A 24,614-nucleotide genomic window follows, 5' to 3' on the forward strand; every position below is an offset into this window, starting at 1 on the left:
TCCCTCGCTGTTCAGTGGTGAAGCACTGTGTGCTTATAAATCTCTGGACAGTTATCTTTACAGAAATTCAGGATTTGTCAGCCCCCCTCAGATGTGGCATCTTGTAAACAAGAAAATAACAATCCTCATTGGATGGGTAAGTCACTTAAGTATTGAGTACTAGTACTGATACTAGATATATCAGTAGTATCTAGTATAGCACTGACCAGCCGATTATGGTTGAATATTTTATATTATCAGTTAGATCAAGTATCAGTAGTCTATCACTATTACTGTATATATGGTATACCTGCTTTATGAAATAAAAACGCATTTGTCCAGTTTAATTTCTTTTGCTTTTACCATAATTAGCAATACTGATAAATCACAATTCATAGAATTATAGATGTGCTCGTCCATGTCATAGATATTGGTAATGATACACTTGACACTTCACAGCCAAAACGTGGAAAGGGAAAATGAGAGGGTGACTGACAAATGTCTAAAGGTCACTGTTTTTTATCACTGATTTCTTATAACAGTTATTATTTCTTCAGCCCGGCTGATAGCAGCAATCCATTTTGCACGCCTGTCAGGGTCCCGTGGCAGCCTATGAAACTTTCTTCCCGATTTCTGACCTCCCCTGTTGTGGCATTTATATGCCATACAAGTCTCCGGCATTGTGGCACGGTAATATTTGAAGATTTCGGCGAAAAATAACGAAAGTCAGTGTCGGTAAGACGGCGTAAATATGGCGTTTTACCGACAAGATGGTGTCTGTCTACAATCTGGAGCGGATGTGACGTCACATGCAAGTGCTCCGCTACAGGGAAAAGATTTCTGTAATGTGCTGCCATCTAGTGGACAGAAGTGGCATGGAACTGTGATATGCAGAGAGAAAACAGAGTCAATAATATCTGGCTACCTATAATGTACCTGTTGAATGAGTCACCTTGTGACATTATTGGATAATTTGTCCCTCCTGAGAAAATTTTCAGGACCCGCCACTGCTCATTTCCACAATCAGTCTGCCTTCATATTGTTCATATAATGACTTTCAGATAAATTGCAAGCCTCATTTCCAGTAAAAGCAGGTTTTTTGGCCTCCATATTACCCAGTTGCCTAGCAACAAAGTTCTCGTGTTTAACCATTTGAACAGTGAGTGTCGTGCGTTATCCAGAGCCTGACTGTACTCATGAAGACGACCACAGCGTTGTGTTGAAAAAACATTTTACCTCTCGATGCCGTTCAGCTTGTGACGATGCTTCCTGGACATCAGCAGACTGCCACCCCACGCACCCTAAAATCACACACACACACACACACACACACACACACACACACACACACACACACACACACACACACACACACATGCAGTGGTAACACAATAGCAGGTTAGAGATATGGCTTCTGTTGCCCATCTTGGCCTTCGATTTAAAAATGACAACATTGTACTTGACAGGAAAGGCCAAAGTGTGTTACACAAACACACAATATCCAAAAAGGGTGATTAGTTTAAGACAGTGAACGTTTCTCAGTGTACAAGTTTGTTCAATCTGTTCTTGTCTCACTTCATCTTCTTCCACTGTTCAACACAACGAATGAGAACGCTTAAAACAACGTTTCTTCATCCTGTCTGAATATCGAGGTTTACAATGATCAGTGATTTCCCAGCGAGTCAATCGAAAACATCCTTAATTCATTACAACATCATGGGGGTGAGAGATTAGGGCATTCCATTCGAGCCAAAAATGTAAAATAAAAAGGCATTTCGGAAATAACTAACTAACTAACTAAAAAAAACGAAGCAATGTAAATATATGAATAAATTGTGCAAATAAATTGTGTTTTAAAACCAATTATTGTAGAATATAATTAAAATTGACAGATAAATTGAGGAACGTTATATCTGGAATATTATTTTGGTGTAAAAGAAAAAAAGTCTTGAAATTCAGGAAAATCTTTTAACAAGGAAAAAAAATTCATCAACTAAATTAAAGATTATCTCAGAAAATTGAAATGCAGTACTTGTGTGTTTAATAGTTCCAAGAATGTGATGTAATTATGCATTTTATTGACAATTTATTGCGTGTACACTGCAGTAATATTTCAACACGTTATGCATTTCAGTGTAACTCACATAACAGACTGTATTTGACAGCAGACAAACCAGCAACTCTAACTTTTTAACTTGTATTTTAAATGTGTTTTTGGTCTATTTATTATTATATAGATTTTACATTTTTTTATCTTGCATGGTGGTGTAGTGGTTAGCGCTGTTGCCTCACAGCAAGAAGGTCCGGGTTCGAGCCCCGTGGCCGGCGAGGGCCTTTCTGTGCAGAGTTTGCATGTTCTCCCCGTGTCCGCGTGGGTTTCCTCCGGGTGCTCCGGTTTCCCCCACAGTCCAAAGACATGCAGGTTAGGTTAACTGGTGACTCTAAATTGACCGTAGGTGTGAATGTGAGTGTGAATGGTTGTCTGTGTCTATGTGTCAGCCCTGTGATGACCTGGCGACTTGTCCAGGGTGTACCCCGCCTTTCGCCCGTAGTCAGCTGGGATAGGCTCCAGCTTGCCTGCGACCCTGTAGAACAGGATAAAGCGGCTAGAGATAATGAGATGACATGAGATGAGATGAGAACAAGACCCCAGTTAGCAAATTTAGCAATAAATTACCTAGCAATTACGGCAGCAGAACAATGCATACAATCATACAGATACAGGTCAAGAGCTTCAGTTAATGTTCACTTCAAGCATCAGAATGGGCGGCACGGTGGTGTAGTGGTTAGCGCTGTTGCCTCACAGCAAGAAGGTTTTAGGTTCGAGCCCAGTGGCTGGCGAGGGCCTTTCTGTGTGGAGTTTGCATGTTCTCCCCGTGTCCGCGTGGGTTTCCTCCGGGTGCTCCGGTTTCCCCTACAGTCCAAAGACATGCAGGTTAGGCTAATATGGGACGGCCTTGGGCTGAGGTGCCCTTGAGCGAGGCACCGAACTCCCGACTGCTCCCCGGGCGCTGTTAGCATGGCTGCCCACTGCTCTGGGTATGTGTGTGTACTCATTGCTCACGTGTGTGTGCATGTGTGTGTTCACTGCTTCAGATAGGTTAAATGCAGAGAGGAAATTTCACAAGTGTGTGATGAATAAAGTTGTGCTTTCTTTCAGAATGGGAGAAACTGTGATCTCAAAGTGTGACTTTCTTTCACTGTGGTATGGGTGTTGGTTTGAGTATTTCAGAAGCTGCTGATCTCCTGGGGTTTTCACACACAATAATCTCTAGAGTTTACACAGAATGGTGCAAAAAACAAACAAAAAAAACATCCTGTATGTGGAGGCTGAAAGACCTTTAGTTGAGCGACATCAGAGGAAAATGACCAGACTGGTCACTCATCACTCTTTACAACCGTGGTGAGCAGAAAAGCATCTCAGCACACACAAAACATCAAACCTTGAGGTGGATGAGCTACAATCAGTGGAAGATCACATCAGGTTCCTTTCCTGTCAGCCAAGAACAGGAATCTGAGGCAATCACGAGCACAAACAAACCAAAACCGGACAGTTGAAGACTGGAATGAGACCAGGTGATTTTAAATCTAATCCAGTTTAATTGTCCAGTTTAGGTGAATCTGTGCCCACTGTAGCCTCATCTAGATTCCTGTTCTTGCCTGACAGGACTGGAACCTGATTCTTCTTCTTCTTTTTCTGCTGTTGTAGCTCATCCACCTGTGGGTGGTAGAAATGGGCAACTGGACTTGCTTGAAGATTCTTGAAAACATTTCACCTCTCGTCCAAAAGGCTTCCTCAGTTCTGTCTGACTAATAGGGACTATCAGATATTTATCCTCTCCTGGATCAGAATTAGAATTCTGATGACCAGCTCATCTAAGGTGTCATTGAGGCATAATGTTGGTGTGGGTCACTGGAGGCTGGGTGTGAACGGCGAGTCATTAGGGTGATCAATGGCAATCTGACTCTCTCTGTCCTCCTGTGAGTCACTGAAAACAGCTGGGTCCTGGCGTACACCCAGCCGTCTGGGAAGAGTGTCCAATACCGCCTTGTAGATGGTTGACAAATGATGTCTTAGACCCCCACCTCTGTTCAGTGATGGCTGTTCTAGGTTGACGAAAAATGGCTTCTTTAACTCCTTGCTCATACCAACGATCCTCTCTGGCTAAAATGCGTACGTTACAATCCTGAAATGAGTGTCCTTTGTTGTTAAGATGAATGTAGACAGCCGAGTCCTGGCCTGAGGAGCTGGCTCTCCTGTGTTGGGCCAAGCGCCTGTATAGCGGTTGTTTGGTCTCACCAATATATGAATCCATGCAATTCTCACTGCACTGAATTGCATACACTACGTTGTCCTGTTTGTGTCTGGGTATTCTGTCCTTAGGGTGGACCAGTTTCTGCTTCAGGGTGTTACTGGGTCTGAAATGTACCTGAATGTTGTGTTTGTAGAAGAGCCTCCTGAGTTTCTCAGATAGACCAGAAATGTAGGGAATGACAATGTTCTTGCGTTTGTTCCTGTTATCATCCTTGTCAGTTATGTTCCTTTTTATGCTCTTTAGGAAAGCCCAGTTGGGATAACTGCAATTCTGAAGTGCTTTCTTGATATGATTCTGCTCCTTCTCTTTTCCCTCTAATGTTGTAGGAATGTTCTGAGCCCTGTGTTGCAAGGTCCTAATGACCCCCAATTTATGTTCCAGTGGGTGGTGAGAGTCGAAAAGTAGGTACTGGTCTGTGTGTGTGGGTTTCCGGTAGACCTCGATACTAAGGCTTCTGTCTTGTCTAATGTGTACATCACAATCCAAGAAGGCTAGATTATTCCCACTGACATCCTCCCGAGTGAAGTTGATGTTGCTATCCACTGCATTGATGTGTTTCGAGAAAGCTTCCGCCTCCTGGATTTTGATTTTAACCCAGGTATCATCCACGTATCTAAACCAATGGCTGGGAGCAACTCCTGCAAAAGTGGTCAAAGCTATATGTTCCACTTCCTCCATGTATAAATTGGCCACAATAGGGGACACTGGTGATCCCATGGCGCATCCATGCTTCTGTCTGTAGAAACTTTCATTAAACTGGAAATAAGTGGTAGTCAGGCAGAGGTCAAGCAGGGTGCAAATCTGATCCGTGGTGAGTTTCGTTCTAACCAGTAAGGAGCTATCCTGAAGGAGTCGTTTTCTTACAGATTTGACTGCTTCTGTGGTGGGAATGCAGGTGAACAGAGAAGTGACATCGTAGGAAACCATGGTTTCATCTGAATCTAGTTTGAGGTCTGCAACTTTAGAAGCAAAATCTTGGGAATTTTTGACATGATATGGTGTATTCCCAACCAGAGGAGCCAAGATGGTGGCTAGGTGTTTAGCAATGTTATATGTGACCGAGTTTATACTGCTGATAATAGGTCTGAGAGGAGCTCCTTCTTTGTGAATCTTGGGGAGTCCGTATATGAGAGGCACGGCTTCCCCAGGGTACAATCTGTAGTAAAGAGATCGGTTGATGGCTTGGTCCTTTTCTAGTTGTTGCAAACAGCTAACAACTTTCCTTTTGTAACCACTCATCCACCTCAAGTTTCGATGTGTTGTGCGTTCTGAGATGCTTTTCTACTCACCATGGTTGTAAAGAGTGATTATATAAGTGACTATATCCTTCCTGGCAGCTCGAACTGCTCAGTGTGGGCATTTTCCTCTGAACTCTCATCAACAAGGTGCTTGTTTCCACCCATAGAACTGTCACTCAGTGTTTACTCACTCAGTGTTTTTTGTTTTTCGCACCATTCTGTGTAAACTCTAGGAGACCGTTGTTTGTGTGTGAAAACCCCAGGAGATCAGCAGTTTCTGAAATACTCAAACCAGTCCATCTGGCTCAAACCAACACCCATGCGACAGTGAAAGAAAGTCACACTTCCCTGTGAGATCACAATTTTTCCCATTCTGATGTTTGAAGTGAAGTGAAGTGAAGTGAAGATTAACCGAAGCTCTTGATTTGTATCTGCGTGATTTGTGCTGCTGTTGAGGGATTCGGCTGATTAGAGAACTGCATCAAAGAAAACAGCAGGTGGATGTAGGGGTGTTCCTAATAAAGTGGCCGGCGAGTGTATAAGTTAACTGGCCGAGTTTAACATGTTTTAAATTCCTGTCTTGGTGTTAAGGAAGCCTAAAGGATGCTTACGTCGACATGGAGCCACACGTTGTATTTCTCGCAGATGTCTGCGATGTCGTTGATGGGGTCAAACGCTCCGTATACTGTAGTACCGGCTGTTGCGTTTACAAAGAGTGGAACATAACCCTATATCACACACATACACACACAAAACATTAAATCAATGTTAAAGACAGGTACTGTCCAGTTAATGCTCTATTTATTGAGTTAGAATCGGATCTGGGTAATGAAGCAAACAAAGTGAACTGGAGTCCATCTGTCAGATGAAGACAGGCTCGTCACGCCACGTTATTGATCTACTGAGCTCCATTAGAGCAGAAGTTAAGCTCACGGTGACAATGAACAACTCTAAGAAGCGATTTCTCGATAACAGATGGACCCTGCGCTCACCTTCTGTTTGACGCTGATGATTTTAGCCTCCAGGTCTGCAGGTATGACTCGACCCCTGAAATACACCACGTTACATTAGTAAACTGTAAAACGCAGTGTTTTATCAAGTTAGACACAGAGAAATTAAATTACAGTTAGGATCTATTAAAGACGCAGTTCAGGAAAAAAAAAGGCTAATGTACCTGAGCAACCAAAGGTTTGGACACTGCATATATACGCACAGTATGGTTGATCATCTAAAGACAAATGTCCATCCATCCATCCATTATCTGTAGCCGCTTATCCTGTCCTACAGGGTCGCAAGCAGGCTGGAGCCTATCCCAGCTGACTACGGGCGAAAGGCGGGGTACACCCTGGACAAGTCACCAGTTCATCACAGGGCTGACACATAGACACAGACAACCATTCACACTCTCATTCACACCTACGGTCAATTTAGAGTCACCAGTTAACCTAACCTGCATGTCTTTGGACTGTGGGGGAAACCGGAGCACCCAGAGGAAACCCACGCGGACACGGGGAGAACATGCAAACTCTGCACAGAAAGGCCCTCGCCGGCCATGGGGCTTGAACCCAGGACCTTCTTGCTGTGAGGCGACAGTGCTAACCACTACACCACCATGCCACCTAAAGACAAATGTAAATAGTGAAATTAACGACCAATTTACTTCTGAATGAAAATTAGATAGATTACCCAAAGAAGTAATTTTCATTTTGGAGAAGCAGTGAGGACTTTGGTTTATTTGTGAAAAAAAAAAAATCTACAAAATTTTTTAAATCCCATCAGTTCTGACCATTCTCAATAAAGGACTGTTCAAATAAGTCCCGCCGGATCTGCCGACTCAGCACACACTCATCTTTAATTTTATCTCTTTTATTCCAATTTTTTTCATTTATTATTATTATTCAAGATTCAAGATAGGTGGCACAGTGGTGTAGTGGTTAGCACTGTCACCTCACAGCAAGAAGGTCCGGGTTCGAGCCCCGTGGCCGGCGAGGGCCTTTCTGTGTGGAGTTTGCATGTTCTCCCCGTGTCCGCGTGGGTTTCCTCCGGGTGCTCCGGTTTCCCCCACAGTCCAAAGACATGCAGGTTAGGTTAACTGGTGCCTCTAAATTGACCGTAGGTGTGAATGTGAGTGTGAATGGTTGTCTGTGTCTATGTGTCAGCCCTGTGATGACCTGGCGACTTGTCCAGGGTGTACCCCGCCTTTCGCCCGTAGTCAGCTGGGATAGGCTCCAGCTTGCCTGCGACCCTGTAGAACAGGATAAAGTGGCTACATATAATGGATGGATGGATGGATGGATGGATCAAGATTCAAGAAATTTATTGTCATATGTACAGTAAAAACACGGAGGTTCAGACAATGTAATGAAATTCTTACTTTGCTGCTCTCCTTACACACAACAATAACACATACACTCAACAAACACATGACAAAAAGGGAATAAAAGTGATAAAAGTAGTAAAATTAAATAGGTAAGAGAAGTGCCAAAAACCCCTGAGTTAATTTGTAAGTGACTCTGTGCTTTGTGCAAAACAGGTAGCTGCAGAGTTTGTGAGTCTTATAATCCTTGATTTGACACTCCAGTAGCATCTCCCTGATGGCAGGAGTGTAAAGAGACTGGGTGTGTGTTGTCCTTAAGAATGTTATGGGCCCTCCTGATGATCCTGGTGTTGTAAATGCCCTGTAGTGATGGGAAGGCTGTTCCAGAGATTGACCAGGCAGTCTTTATCACCCGTTGGAGAGCCTTCCTGTCCCGAGCAGTGCAGTTTCCATACCACACTGTGATGGAGTTGGTGATGACACTCTCAACTGTGCATCTGTAGAAGTTGCTGAGGATTTTGCCAAACTTCCTCAGCCTTCTCAAGAAATACAGTCTCTGCTGTGACTTCTTCAGAAGCTGTCGAGTGTTGTGAGACCAGACAAGGTCCTCACTGATGTGAGCGCCGAAGAACTTAAAAGTTCTTACCCTCTCCATCTCTGTGTCCCTGATGTATATTGGGGTGTGCTGCTCCCTCCTCCTCCTCCTAGGATCAATAATCATCTCCTTGGTCTTATCTATATTTAAGAAGAGATTATTTTCCTGGGGCAGCACGGTGGTGTAGTGGTTAGCGCTGTCGCCTCACAGTGAGAAGGTCCTGGGTTTGAGCCCCGTGGCCGGCGAGGGCCTTTCTGTGCGGAGTTTGCATGTTCTCCCTGTGTCCGCGTGGGTTTCCTCCGGGTGCTCTGGTTTCCCCCACAGTCCAAAGACGCGGACACAGGTTAGGTTAACTGGTGACTCTAAATTGACCGTAGGTGTGAATGGTTGTCTGTGTCTATGTGTCAGCCCTGTGATGACCTGGCGACTTGTCCAGGGTGTACGCCGCCTCTCGCCCATAGTCAGCTGGGATAGGCTCCAGCTTGCCTGTGACCCTGTAGAAGGATAAAGCGGCTACAGATAATGAGATGAGATGAGATTATTTTCCTGGTACCAGGCCACCAGTCCTGCCACCTCTCTCCTCTATGTTGTCTCTGTTAGGACTGGGACTGTTTTGGCCTCTAGAGGCCACTGTTATTTCCTTTTCTAGTCATGTTTGTTTTGGGCCTCTAGAGGTCACCACTGTGTTCTGTGTTTTGTTTTTGTCTTATTGCCTGTTTCCTGCCCCGTCCTGTCCTTAATTAGTTTGTGTATTTATACCCCTGAGTTCAGTCCTCTTGTCACAGAGTCTTTGGGCTGTTATGTTTAGCTCCAGTTACCGCTGTTCCGTGTTCCTTGCCTTTGTCTTTTTGGTTTTGCACTTTGCTTTTCTTTTTGGACTTTGTATTTACTGTTTTTTGGATCTTCTGAGTGTTGGTATTTTTGCCTTTTCTTTTCTAGTTTTTTGGTTTTTGTATTTGACTTTGAACTTTTGGATATTTTATTTTTCCCTTCATCTTCTGAGCGTCTTTTGGATTATATTTTTTGGGAATGTAAATATTGTAAATAAATTTTTTTTGATACTTTTCTACTTCCGCATCATGCCTCTGCACTTGAGTCATTCCCCTGGTGGCCTAGTGGGGGTTTGCTGGATTATCACACCAGCGAACCAGGTTCGAATCCCAGCAAAACCCTAACAGTCTCCTCTCCACTGGTGATCAGTCCAATGACTGTTGTGTTGTCTGCAAACTTTATAAGGCTGGTGTTGGACTCAGAGACCACACAGTCATAGGTGAAGAGGGTGTACAGCAGAGGGCTCAGTACGCAGCCTTGGGGGGTCCCTGTGCTCACAGTTCTGATGCCTGATGTCTGGTTTCCTACTCTGGCTGGGGTTAGTTATAATAATAATAAGGGTGGCACAGTGGTGTAGTGGTTAGCGCTGTCGCCTCACAGCAAGAAGGTCCGGGTTTGAGCCCTGTGGCCGGCGAGGGCCTTTCTGTGCAGAGTTTGCATGTTCTCCCCGTGTCCGCGTGGGTTTCCTCCAGGTGCTCCGGTTTCCCCCAAAGACCTGCAGGTTAGGTTAATTGGTGACTCTAAATTGACCGTAGGTGTGAATGTGAGTGTGAATGGTTGTCTGTGTCTATGTGTCAGCCCTGTGATGACCTGGCGACTTGTCCAGGGTGTACCCCGCCTTTCGCCCGTAGTCAGCTGGGATAGGCTCCAGCTTGCCTGCGACCCTGTAGAAGGATAAAGCGGCTAGAGATAATGAGATGAGATGAATATTTGTGTAAATTTGTACATTTTCCATCAGCTTGTTCTGTTCATCCGGGCGGCACTGTGGTGTAGTGGTTAGCGCTGTCGCCTCACAGCAAGAAGGTCCTGGGTTCGAGCCCCGGGGCCGGCGAGGGCCTTTCTGTGCGGAGTTTGCATGTTCTCCCCGTGTCCGCGTGGGTTTCCTCCGGGTGCTCCGGTTTCCCCCACAGTCCAAAGACATGCAGGTTAGGTTAACTGGTGACTCTAAATTGACTGTAGGTGTGAATGTGAGTGTGAATGGTAGTCTGTGTCTATGTGTCAGCCCTGTGATGACCTGGCGACTTGTCCAGGGTGTACCCCGCCTTTCGCCCGTAGTCAGCTGGGAGAGGCTCCAGCTTGCCTGCGACCCTGTAGAAGGATAAAGCGGCTAGAGATAATGAGATGAGATGAGATATATATATATATATATATATACACAACCCCGATTCCAAAAAAGTTGGGACAAAGTACAAACTGTAAAGAAAAACGGAATGCAATAATTTACAAATCTCAAAAACTGATCTTGTATTCACAATAGCACATAGACAACATGTCAAAAGTGAGACATTTTGAAATTTCATGCCAAATATTGGCATAAGCGAGCGCTTGGTGGCCGGGCCTTTGCCCATGGGGCCCGGCCGGGCTCAGCCCGAAGAGGTGATGTGGGCCCGACCTCCTGTGGGTTCACCACCCACAGAGGTAGCAGTAGGGGTTTGGTGCAGTGTGGATTGGGTGGCAGTCGAAGGCAGGGGCCTCGACGACCTGATCCCCGGACACAGCGGCTGGCTGTTGGGACATGGAATGTCACTTCGCTGTGGGGGAAAGAGCCTGAGCTTGTGCGGGAGGTTGAGAGGTACCAGCTAGAGATAGTCGGGCTCACCTCCACGCACAGCTTGGGCTCTGGAACCCAGCTCCTCGAGAGGGGCTGGACTTTCCACTTCTCTGGAGTTGCCCGTGGTGAGCGGCGGCGGGCTGGTGTGGGCTTGCTTATAGCTCCACAGCTCAGCTGCCATGTGTTGGAGTTTACCCCAGTGAATGAGAGGGTCGCCTCTCTGCGCCTTCAGATTGGGGAGAGGGCTCTTGCTGTTGTTTGTGCCTACGGGCCAAATAGCAGTATAGAGTATCCGGCCTTCTTGGAGTCCCTGGGAGAGGTACTGAGGGGTGCTCAGACTGGGGACTCCATTGTGCTACTGGGGGACTTCAATGCTCATGTGGGCGACGACAGTGACACCTGGAGGGGCGTGGTTGGGAGGAACGGCCTCCCCGATCTGAACCCGAGTGGTGGTTTGTTATTGGACTTCTGTGCTAGTCACGGTTTGTCCATAACGAACACCATGTTCGAGCATAGGGGTGTCCATAAGTGCACGTGGCACCAGGACACCTTAGGTCGGAGGTCGATGATCGACTTTGTAGTCGTTTCATCTGATCTCCGGCCCTATGTCTTGGACACTCGGGTGAAGAGAGGGGCTGAGCTGTCAACTGATCACCACCTGGTGGTGAGTTGGATCCGCTGGCGGAGGAGGAAGCTGGACAGACCTGGCAGGCCCAAACGTATGGTGAGGGTCTGCTGGGAACGTCTGGCCGAGCACTCTGTCGGGGAGGTCTTTAACTCCCACCTCCGGGAGAGCTTTTCCCAGCTTCCGAGGGAGGCGGGGGACATTGAGTCTGAGTGGACCATGTTCTCTACCTCCATTGTGGACGCGGCTGTTTGGAGCTGTGGCCACAAGGTCTCCGGTGCCTGTCGTGGCGGCAATCCCCGAACCCGGTGGTGGACACCGGAAGTAAGGGATGCCGTCAAGCTGAAGAAGGAGTCCTATCGGGCCATGTTGACCTCTAGGACTCCTGAGGCAGCTGACGGGTATCGGCAGGCCAGGCGTGCTGCAGCTCGGGCAGTTGCGGAGGCAAAAACTCGGAACTGGGAGGAGTTCGGGGAGGCCATGGAGAAGGACTATCGGTCAGCCTCGAAGAAATTCTGGCAAACCGTCCGGCGCCTCAGGAGGGGGAAGCAGTACTCTGCCAACACTGTTTACAGTGCGGGTGGGGAGCTGTTGACCTCGACTGGGGACATTGTCGGGCGGTGGAAGGAATACTTTGAGGATCTCCTCAATCCCACCATCATGTCTTCCACTGAGGAGACTGAGGCTGATGACTCAGAGGTGGACTCGTCCATTACCCAAGCCGAAGTCACTGAGGTGGTTTGCAAGCTCCTCGGTGGCAAGGCACCGGGGGTGGATGAGATCCACCCTGAGTATCTCAAGTCTCTGGATGTTGTGGGGCTGTCTTGGTTGACACGCCTCTGCAACATCGTGTGGCGGTCGGGGACAGTGCCTCTGGAGTGGCAGACTGGGGTGGTGGTCCCTCTTTTTAAGAAAGGGGACCGGAGAGTGTGCTCCAATTATAGGGGAATCACACTTCTCAGCCTCCCAGGGAAAGTTTACTCCAGGGTACTGGAGAGGAGAATTCGACCAATAGTCGAACCTCGGATCCAGGAGGAACAATGCGGTTTTCGTCCTGGTCGCGGAACACTGGACCAGCTCTATACCCTTCATAGGGTGCTCGAGGGTTCATGGGAGTTTGCCCAACCAGTCCACATGTACTTTGTGGATCTGGAGAAGGCATTCGACCGTGTCCCCCGTGGTATTCTGTGGGGGGTGCTTTGGGAGTATGGGGTTCGGGGCTCTTTGCTAAGGGCTGTCCGGTCCCTGTACGAACGGAGCAGGAGTCTGGTTCGCATTGCCGGCAGTAAGTCAGACCTGTTCCCAGTGCATGTTGGACTCCGGCAGGGCTGCCCTTTGTCACCGGTTCTGTTCATAATTTTTATGGACAGAATTTCTAGGCGCAGCCAGGGGCCGGAAGGAATCCTGTTTGGGAACCACAGGATTTCATCTCTGCTTTTTGCGGATGATGTTGTCCTGTTGGCTTCTTCAAACCAGGACCTTCAGCATGCACTGGGGCGGTTTGCAGTCGAGTGTGAAGCGGCTGGGATGAGAATCAGCACCTCCAAGTCCGAGGCCATGGTTCTCGACCGGAAAAGGGTGGCTTGCCCTCTCCAGGTTGGTGGAGAAGTCCTGCCTCAAGTGGAGGAGTTTAAGTATCTTGGGATCTTGTTCACGAGTGAGGGAAGGATGGAGCGTGAGATCGACAGGCGGATCGGTGCAGCCTCCGCAGTGACACAGTCGCTTTACAGGTCCGTCATGGTGAAGAAGGAGCTGAGCCAAAAGGCGAAGCTCTCAATTTACCGGTCGATCTACGTTCCGACTCTCACCTATGGTCATGAGCTTTGGGTAATGACAGAAAGAACAAGATCGCGGATACAAGCGGCTGAAATGAGTTTCCTTCGCAGGGTGGCTGGGCGCTCCCTTAGAGATAGGGTGAGAAGCACAGTCACTCGGGAGGAGCTCGGAGTAGAGCCGCTGCTCCTCCACATCGAGAGGAACCAGCTGAGGTGGCTCGGGCATCTTTTTCGGATGCCTCCTGGACGCCTCCCTGGGGAGGTGTTCCAGGCATATCCCCCTGGGAGGAGGCCCCGGGGAAGACCCAGGACACACTGGAGGGACTATGTCTTTCGGCTGGCCTGGGAACGCCTCGGTGTTCTTCCCGAAGAGCTGACCGAGGTGTCTGGGGAAAGGGAAGTTTGGGCTTCCATGCTTAGACTGCTGCCTCCGCGACCCGGTCCCGGATAAGCGGAAGAAGACGAGACGAGACGAGTATTGGCTCATTTGAAATTTCATGATAGCAACACATCTCAAAAAAGTTGGGACAGGGGCAATAAGAGGCTGGAAAAGTTAAAGGTACAAAAAAGGAACAGCTGGAGGACCAAATTGCAACTCATTAGGTCAATTGACAATAGGTCATTAACATGACTGGGTATAAAAAGAGCATCTTGGAGTGGCAGCGGCTCTCAGAAGTAAAGATGGGAAGAGGATCACCAATCCCCCTAATTCTGCGCCGACAAATAGTGGAGCAATATCAGAAAAGAGTTCGACAGTGTAAAACTGCAAAGAGTTTGAACATATCATCATCTACAGTGCATAATATCATCAAAAGATTCAGAGAATCTGGAAGAATCTCTGTGCGTAAGGGTCAAGGCCGGAAGACCATACCGGGTGCCCGTGATCTTCGGGCCCTTAGACGGCACTGCATCACATACAGGCATGCTTCTGTATTGGAAATCACAAAATGGGCTCAGGAATATTTCCAGAGAACATTATCTGTGAACACAATTCACCGTGCCATCCGCCGTTGCCAGCTAAAACTCTATAGTTCCAAGAAGAAGCCGTATCTAAACATGATCCAGAAGAGCAGACGTCTTCTCTGGGCCAAGGCTCATTTAAAATGGACTGTGGCAAAGTGGAAAACTGTTCTGTGGTCAGACGAATCAAAATTTGAAGTTCTTTATGGAAATCAGGAACGCCGTGCCATTCGGACTAAAGAGGAGAAGGACAACCCAAGTTGTTATCAGCGCTCAGTTCAGGAGCCTGCATCTCTGATAGTATGGGGTTGCATTAGTGCGTGTGGCATGGGCAGCTTACACATCTGGAAAGACACCATCAATGCTGAAAGGTATATCCAGGTTCTAGAGCAACATATGCTCCCATCCAGACGACGTCTCTTTCAGGGAAGACCTTCCATTTTCCAACATGACAATGCCAAACCACATACTGCATCAATTACAGCATCATGGCTGCGTAGAAGAAGGGTCCGGGTACTGAACTGGCCAGCCTGCAGTCCAGATCTTTCACCCATAGAAAACATTTGGCGCATCATAAAACGGAAGATACGACAAAAAAGACCTAAGACAGTTGAGCAACTAGAATCCTACATTAGACAAGAATGGGTTAACATTCCTATCCCTAAACTTGAGCAACTTGTCTCCTCAGTCCCCAGACGTTTACAGACTGTTGTAAAGAGAAAAGGGGATGTCTCACAGTGGTAAACATGGGCTTGTCCCAACTTTTTTGAGATGTGTTGTTGTCATGAAATTTAAACTCACCTAATTTTTCTCTTTAAATGATACATTTTCTCAGTTTAAACATTTGATATGTCATCTATGTTCTATTCTGAATAAAATATGGAATTTTGTAACTTCCACATCATTGCATTCCGCTTTTATTTACAATTTGTACTTTGTCCCAACTTTTTTGGAATCGGGGTTGTGTATATATATATATATATATATATATATATATATATATATATGTGAAGCTGATGATAAAAATGAGTGGTTTGTAAATTTCTAGTAAGAATGTGTTACAGAAAAAAAAGTTTGTATCTGAGCAGCATATTACATAAGAGACATTTCCAGGTTAAAAAAGAAAACATATGTTGTTGCCTCTATTTATTTGTTTGTTCATTTGTTTGTCTGATCTCTACTGTTACTCAAAAAGTATTCAACAGATTTGGATGAAATTTGGAGGAAAGTTGAGCCATGGGCTAAGGAACAATTAATTCGATTTTGATTCAAGTCTGGATATGTCTGTGGATCCAGAATTCTTGTTGTTTGTTCCCAGTGTAACTCAAAGTACTGAACAGATCTGGATGAAATTTGGTGGACAGCTTTAGTATTATCCTACAGTAGGTTCAAGTGATTTGATTTTGATGTTGATAGCATGTGGCTTGGTGGAGATATGAACTCTACCATGTGCCCTTCTAGTTTTGGAAAAGTGTTTGTGTTTTGTTTTATTTAATAAAAAACTCTGTGCTTGCATCCCCCTCTGCTCCCTTACATGCTATTTTGCTTCTTATTTGCTTTCTTACTAAGTAAATTCAGTCAAATCATTTATAGAAATAGGATACTAATCTTATATTTGGTTTATTATAATCTTATAATAGGAGCTAGATCAAGCGATGTGAGTCGTATACTTTACTAAGATGCCATGTTTTGCAGTGGGATTGTGTTTTACTGTACGTTTTCGGCACAGTGACGTGTGCTGATTTATTACCTTTCGTCGGTGCTGAGCAGGATGACGTTTTCTTTCCCGAAACCCAGAGCTGCTCCAGCTTTGGCAATCGAATAGTGACTCTACAAACACACGCACACACATGCAATAAGTCTACAGGGAGTCACGGAGCATGTCTGGACGAAATGTAAAAGACTGAGATGGTTAATTTCCTCACGTGTTCTGATGTAAAGAGAACGAGGCGCGGTGCAGCCGACATGCCCTTGGTTTTGACCTCGGGGAAATACTTATAGCGGGCGATCATCACGCTGTACATGTTTGATATGGCACCACCTGTGTGTAGAAATAAAAATCATCTAAACCTCAGACTGTGAGTCACATCCGACCCTACCGACCAATCAGAATCGTAAAACTCAATTCCTTTTTACAGAACACAGCGCTCTTAAAGGTCCCATGGCATGGTGGTTTGTTGATGCTTTAAACGGGCTCGTGGAGGTTTCCGGATGTTATATTCGCAGCCTTTCTCGAAATGAACCCTCGGCACGTAGATATAGCCTCCTGGGAGAAAGCCCCATTTCAGCCCTTTTCCTAGTGTGTTGTTTTGCTAATGAGAAGCATGGAGGCGGGGAAGGGTAGAGGGTGGGGGCGGGCCATGGGGGGAGGGGGAGGGGCTTGACCAAGCTGCGGGCATGCTACCTGTGTGTGAACAGTAGCAATGGCAGGTCAAGCAACAGTCCAAGCTTTCGAGCATGCTGCATGCTTTTTGGTTTTGTAGCGCAGAGTACCTGGCTAACTGCAGGAATCGGTTAGCTGCACAGCCAATGTAGCCATTGCAAGGCTAACGCACCGATTTTAAAACACGGCAAAACGACTTAACAGTTATACACTTACTTGTTCGGTGTTTGTGGCTGATGCGGCAGGGATGCTTGGTACGGACCCAGGCTTCAGTGACAGTTGATGTGCAAAACCTGCCCTGTACTGTCCCAAGTTGTGGAAACATTCATCAGGAAAATGCTTCTGACAAACATACACCGTCTTAGGTAGACTCGACGGCGTATTATTGGAGTAAATAAAATTAAGCCACTGCGTCTTCAGGGGCTCTCCCGTCGGCAGTAAAAACAGACTCCTTTCTGTGTTGTCACATCCATGTACAGTGCAATTTCCATGTTTCGCTCGCTTAGGTGGTGCCATGTTGTTGTGTCCTCTATGGTCTCCTCACTACAAAATTGAAGTGACGTATCTATGGTGGTAACTTTTGAGCTGGGCGGGCAATCCATACAGTGGGTGGGAATCCAGAGGGGGGGCGTGGGGATCATCTCCCTTGCTGATGTAGTAAAGGGAAGAGCCTATCAACGCGCCATTTTGACGCGCCATTCTCAAATGTTGACAAATGTTGGGCATAGTTTGGTTTACACATTATGAAATTTCTAGCCACTGGGGTGACTTAAGAAGGTCAGAGGAACTCATTTTAACATTAAAAAACCTCAGAAAGTGAAAATTTCATGCCATGGGACCTTTAAATTCTCGACTCTGATTGGTTAGAACGTGATGAATTTTCTATCCCAGTAGCTCTGATAGTAGTGTAGTGCAGCTGCATTATATTAACACAGCAGTCTGATACGTTATTGTTTCTATAGTAACGGCTCATTCGCAGGAACTTGTATGGTGGACACTCGACATAAATAATAAATGAATAAAAAAAAGTGTTGTTATTTAACAAAGACCAACATGTCATCATTGAGAAAGGTAAATTTTTCTGCAAGGAGACTTTTATTTTGCATTTATCGAAGGCGTCTCCAGTATCAGTGCAAGAGTCAGTAAGGGAAACAAGGAAAATTAAAAATTTTCAGGATGGATGCTTTTGCGCTTTCTCACTGACAAGACGATCTGTGTTTTATTTTTTCAACTTGCTAACTTCAAGTCTGAGAGAAAAAAGAGAGATGCTGGTTTCGGGAAGGACTGTTTATAGCTGCTATAAGGTAAGTGATAACAAGAACTTGTTTTGTGGATATTTCACAATGTTTAATTCAACTACAAATGGATTTAAAAGTACTGTATGAAATGGCATTACTGAATAAATTAAAAGCTGAAAGTGTTGCCAGTTTGCTGTGGCATAAGAAGAAAAAAACACTTCACACCAACACGACATGCACGACGTTTACTTATTAACTGAGCGCCAGGTCTTTATGGGAATATCAGACCGAGTAAGCGAGGTTAATAAGGGTTTATTATATGTCTTTTTTATTTCTAAGATTAAAATAGACGGTCATTATAATGAGGCGTGATCCTGCTTTCAGTCACGTCATATCTGTAACGTAGTCGAGTCGTGCATGCAGAATAAACGGCTAGCGGTTTCAAAACTGAATTTCTGTTAGCGGTTAGCGGTTTCTAAATGCTCTTCGTCGCTCATTTCTTGAATAACTCGGTGACTCTTGTTTGTCTTTTGGCTATTTTTGATTCCGTTTTGATTTCCAATTCTCCTTTTTTGTTGTTTTGGTTTTGTTTGTTTTTTTGCAACATTGAAAGCCAGCGCCTTGGAAAGAAAGTCCATAATTATCCACGGGCATTAAGAGAAAACCAACGATTTAGCTTGTAAAACCAACGATTTAGGAAGTAGCTTGTGCCATATAATAAAGGAAAATAATCACTTTCAGGGTATCTGTGCTTCGCGCCACACCTTGGTGTGACATATTCTGCTATGTTATATGCAAATGGTGTAACAGAGTTGAATGTATGACGACTTGGACATGTTTGTATGATGCTAACTGGACGTTAGAAGTTTTGTGCATATGCTAGCAGCATTAAACACTTCGTTTTAGTGTAAAACAAAACAAAATAAGGAATCAAACATGCCTTGGCTGATATTTGAAAGTTATTCCATGAAATCGAGTCGTACATGAGCTGATAGCCGATGAGGCGCGTAGCACTGAGTTGTCTATAAGCCGTGTGCGGCAAGACTGAATGGAATAACTGTTTTATTCTATCCACATTCACTGGATTTTGAGAAACGGAGCATTTTTATTTTTTGCAAATTCGATACATAAAAACTTTATACAAAACGTCCGACAAAATCATTTCCGCTTAGAATGTAAACAAACCGGCGAAATGACAGGAGCGATTTGTGAAAAATGTGATAATAATAATAATAATTCTTGAAAAAAAGATACATTCTTACCATCAAATACTTTCATTCCATATTTTGTTGCTTTTAAATTTATTTTTTAATTTTTGGGGGTGTTGTTTTCGAGTCAAGTTTTTATTTTGTCCTCGGTTGGTTCAGCAACACGCTCCGCCATTTTCTTCTTCTTCTTTAAGCTTTTTTGTCTTCTTCTTCTGTCGATTTATTGGCGGTTAACAATCGATGTGTATTACCGCCATCTACCGGGCTGAGGTGTGATCTCAAGGGATATTAATCGTTGAGATTAAAATGAGCTATAATCAATTCCCACGATGATAAAAGAGCGCATAACATTTACACTTTGTGTTTTTGTCAAACATTGGAGCTTTGTATTCATTCTGAAGGTTTACTGTTATTAATATGGAATAAAAAGTAACTGGGATACATCATTGTTAATTATCATTCAAATTTTAGGTAAATTATTTTAATTTGCATCTTATAAGAATTTTATAAGGGAAATACGGATTTTGGAAGTTGGTTATACAGGTTTGATTGACCAAAGGTTATACATTTCAGATCAGCAGATGTTCTATCAACATTTACGCACAACCTTAGGTCAGAGATAGCACAGTTCTGATAGAATGTTCCAAAAGATATCAATATTACGTCTCGAGCAATGTGTCTAGCTTAGACAGAAGGTCACTTCTTGAATGCCAGAGACAGAAGAATGCCTTCTTAGTCATTTTAAACAAAACAGAGGGTCACATACTAAATCCTTTACAATTATTAAGAATAAATTCTTACAGTTATTTATCCTTACAAAGAAACAAAACCTTACAATCCCCTCTTTGATACTAGAGATTACAACTAGTATCACACCCCAATATTCTGATCATACATATAACTCATATGCTGCGCACTAATTCTTCCCGTGGTATTGTCCACGAGGATAAACCAATTCTTCCCGTGACGACCAGTCACGAGGATAAACAAATCGTCCCATGAAACCATTCATGAGGATAAACAAATCTTCCCGTGAAACCCTTCACGAGGATAAACAAATCTTCCCATGAAACCATTCATGAAGATAAACAAATCTTTCCATGGAAGTTTTTTTGGCGGTTGGCAAACCAACTTAAAGGTGCATTACTGCCATCAACTGCGCTGGAGTGTGGAACAGGAGATATGGGGGGGGGGGAGAATTATATTCTTTTAGCTGTTTCCGTTTCTTTTAAATACTTGATAAAAAGTGATATACGTGACTTGATGCGCGCCGTCATTTTGTTTTTCTCTACTCACGGTATATGAGCTGATATCTGAGTAGTAGAGTAGCCAATCAGAGCACACGATTGCTCATATAGAGTGAATGTGGATAGGATAAATACTTATATGCTTGGGATAAACTATATCTTTAATCCGCCTTTTCTTGGAGAGAAGAAGAAGGAAACGTGATTATTTGCTGCAACACTTTCTTTCCAGAAAGCACATTCTTTACCCGGTGAGAAAAGCCCGTCTCCTTCTCCGTTAGGCCAGCCGATAATCTCTCTCATCTTCTTCAGCGTCAGTTGCTCCATCAGCACAAACACAGGCGCAATCTCGTAGGTGAACCTGGAAAGGCATGAAAAGAAGCAGAGAGCGAATTAGGACTGAATAAAGCATAAAGCGAGGAAATTTTGATTGACGGAAGAAAAATCTGTCTTGTCACGCGGCTGTGCTTCTTTGATTGACTCGTACAAATTGGCTGAGCTGCAGTGGAAACTTGCCGCCTCCGCCTCCTCCTCCTCCTTCTGCTTCTCTACAATGATTCTGCTTCATTTCCCAAAAAAAGAAATGCACAGACCCTTCTAATGCCTTTCATTGACAAACCTAATAACAGACCTCCAGAGATATCATCGATACCTGCGCTCGATTGTGTTTCGGCTAATTTTAAACCCTCATAAAAGCCTGGCGTGATGTAGAATCCCATCCCAGATAAAATATTCAGCTGTGAATGCTGCTAATTAAATGAGGGCCGCGATGGCCTCGATAAGCGCTCGTTTCTCTCGGGGGGGTTTAATGAAGGGGTCTGACGGCGTGATGAGTATCTGTCAGTCTCAATGGACGAGTTCAGAGCGACAGGAAACAGGCAGGGCACGGCTGTTCAGCTGAGATAAGGGCCTCGATCCTTCTCATTCACAGACAGGAACGGGACATTTCTATGCCACTGAGAGACAGAGGGTGTGTCCCAAGCAAAAAAAGGACAAAAGACGGACATCGGTGGAGGCGAGATAACAGAACGTCCACATATGATAGAGAATCAGTAAGAAAATGGATGAAATTCCCATGTAGGCCATTTAATATCTGGGTCGTTCTAGAATTCAGGGTACATTTCACGTCTTTTGTTATTTCCCACAAAATAAATCTTTATTGAATCAGTTTTGAACAATAAGCAAACTGTGACAAGCTTTCACCAATAGCAATGCTCAATCTACATTTTAGACCCAATTTAGCCATAAATCATGAGCTAACTGTTAATGATTGTCCCACCCCTCCCCCTACATTATTGTCCGTCTTCGACTCCTGATTCGTCCATTCAACTCGAATAAACAGGAAGTGATTCAGTCTGTTTTTTGAGGCTCGTTCTATTAACTGTGATAAAATCAATTGCACAGAAAGTCTATTTTCTGTATTATATGGAATTTCAGTCAGAAAAAATATTAAAAAAAAAAATCCGTGTCAACTCTGTTGAATCTGTTATAAAACCGCATAAAATCCACAAAGACTTTTAATAACACGCATGACCCCTGCACCGAGTGATGTCACTTCCTCTAGTGCAGGGCCGCGTTAACCCTTGCCGAGACCCTGGGCAGACACCCCCCCGAGGCCCCGCCCCTGAGGCCCCACCCCCACCTGTTGTCAACTGCGCTCAGAAAATTCACCCCCTTAGACGTGCCTGTCTAACTAGACACAGAAACTTAAATAATGACAGTGGCACAATTAGAAATACTATTGAACGATAAAACTTTATATTAGTGCTGTCAAAAATGTCGCGTTATTAACGTGTTAACTTGACTCAATTTTAACGGCGATAATTTTTTTTATCGCGAGATTAACGCTCTGTGACATGAGTCCTCTGCCCTCCCCCGAAGAGCCACGGTGCTCGGATTAGGTTTCGTTTTCCCATCGGCGGCTCCAGCCCCACTTTGCAGTGGCTATGACAAGACGTGTTATGCTCTGCAATAAAAAAAACCCCATTGGTACAACCAGTGTTCGAACTATGCCGATATTTTCGGGGGGGGGTCCCCTTATTTTCCCTTGGGGGGGGGTGCTTGCGCTTGTCTCAGAGCGCGGCTCTCCATCGCATGCTCACTTCGGATATGCAAATGCTTCCCGTTACACACGATTGATATGTCAATAAACATCATTTTGCTAATATTTTAGAGAGCCCCCAACATTTCCCAAATCATGTTTTCAAGGGATCTCATGTCTGTTTCAGGGGATCTCGGATCCCCCGTGTACCCCTGTAGTTCGAACGGTGAGCAAGCCCATTCACTTTTTTATGCTGATAAGAGAATTACATGGTTTTTCATGTGACAAAAATGTGCGATTAAATTGCGATTAATTGCGAGTTAACTATGACAGTCGCGACATTAATCGCGATTAAATATTTTAATCGCTTGACAGCACTACTTTATATCCATCAACACCTATTTAATCGAGAAAAAGCAATGGTGAAATAGGCAATTGCATGGTGAAAAAAATCCATCAGACATCACGGTTAACAAGTCTGGTTAACTAAAGTTTAGCCTCAAGAAGCCTTTGAATGAGTGAGTCAATGAACAACATGTCAAGAACATAACCGAGGCCTACAACAGTTTCTTTAGGATTCAGAACAAGAACATTCATTTGGTATAGAACCGTTCGTTTTCATTTTGGAATCCAGGCGACTTTTAACTTATGAAAACAAAGAGCGATAACAAAGAAAGAAAAATATCTTGCTTCTCAGAAATAAATCTCAAAATGTTAGGCTGTGTGAAACATTTCATCCTTTCACATACGTAATGTCCCAAACAGCAGTGGCACACAGCTTTGCGCATTCAGTTTGACAGCCATGGGTCAACTTACAAGGGCACGTTCCTACTTTTCTGGAAAGCGAAGTCATTAATTAAATCATTGAACTCAAGCTGGCGTAGCGTGTGAAGACATGGTGGACAGTGATCATATTGACAATGACGGGTGATTTATGCGACGGGACAAGGTGGGCTTCCTTACGGGTGGCGAAATGCATCAAAAATGTTATCAATATGATCAAAACTTCTGAAAATATCGTTTCATATTTTCCGATCTCGCTACCTCCGAGGCCCCCTAGTGGCCGAGGCCCTGGGCAGCTACCCATGAAGCCCATTAGGATAACGCGTCCTTGCTGTGGTGGAAACTTTCGAAAGGCAGTGAGGTACGTTATGTTTCTTCTCTCATCAATTTGAACAAAATGTTGAGGATTTTCCACCAACTGTTGTTTAATTATTCGTCAACTCTGTTATTGTGATATCGGAGTCAATCGCTCACTCATTTAAAAAACAAACAAAAAAAAAGAATATGATTAAAATTCATGCAATTCTGTTTTTTTTAAAAAATACATGCCGTGTGGTAGCTAGTTTGAGGTTAGCGTGTGGAGTTAAGACACAAAATGGTGGAAAAACGTCACCTCTGTCATCGTCGATTCTGTTAACAGATTGCCCAGTTCAACGATAATGGAGTTGACAATGACTAACGGAGTCAACGCTTGAAATGTACCCATGAGTATAGGATGGGCCGTGTATCTGTATATCTATTGAATGATCAACAGCATGTCTGTGTGAGTCAGTAAATGCTTTTCATGCTGGTTTTGGAGACGTTTTGTCTCTACGCTACGACAAAATGGTTCCACGCAGCTGCATTTTGCTTCTCAGTGCTCCCTAATGCCGCTTTTCCACTACCAACGTGGCTGAGTTGGGCTGAGCCGTGCGGTGCTGAGTTGGGCTGAGTCGAGCTGAGTGGGGCTGTTGGAGTTGCATTTCGACTACAACCGCGCTGAACCATGCTGGCTGGAAGTGGGTGGACACATTGGGTGGAGTTAGCGAAAGTGGGTGGACGTCACGTGATGTCGTTAGGTGGCACAAACAGTGACATCAGTGATCTTTTAAGCGGTAGTCTCACGACCCAGATAGTAAACAATAAACATGGAGGACATGGAGTCGTTAGTGTTGCTGGTCTTGGTGCTGTGGCTTGTTGTCACCGACAACGCCAACAGATACTGGCAAGAGCGTATAGATGAGGCGAGGCGCATAAGGCTTCAGAAATTCTCGTAATTTGTAATTCTTCTTCTTCCGGGTTTACGGTGTTTACAGATCCCAGCGTGCTCG

At 44.7% G+C, this 24,614-nt stretch overlaps 1 protein-coding gene across 1 annotated transcript in view; it reads right to left on the minus strand.

Moving 5' to 3' along the window:
- Nucleotides 1–24,614, minus strand: part of gad1b (glutamate decarboxylase 1b) — a 107,653-nt gene that overhangs the window by 26,219 nt on the left and 56,820 nt on the right. The window contains exons 6-11 of the mRNA XM_060920100.1: nucleotides 20,729–20,841; nucleotides 16,333–16,448; nucleotides 16,158–16,237; nucleotides 6,526–6,580; nucleotides 6,145–6,261; nucleotides 1,216–1,280 (exon numbers count right to left, since the gene is read on the minus strand). Coding sequence (XP_060776083.1) covers nucleotides 1,216–1,280; nucleotides 6,145–6,261; nucleotides 6,526–6,580; nucleotides 16,158–16,237; nucleotides 16,333–16,448; nucleotides 20,729–20,841 — 546 coding nt within the window. The remainder of the gene's footprint in view (nucleotides 1–1,215; nucleotides 1,281–6,144; nucleotides 6,262–6,525; nucleotides 6,581–16,157; nucleotides 16,238–16,332; nucleotides 16,449–20,728; nucleotides 20,842–24,614) is intronic.

The sequence above is a fragment of the Neoarius graeffei genome, chromosome 4, assembly GCF_027579695.1.
Source record: "Neoarius graeffei isolate fNeoGra1 chromosome 4, fNeoGra1.pri, whole genome shotgun sequence".
Lineage (NCBI taxonomy): Eukaryota > Metazoa > Chordata > Actinopteri > Siluriformes > Ariidae > Neoarius > Neoarius graeffei.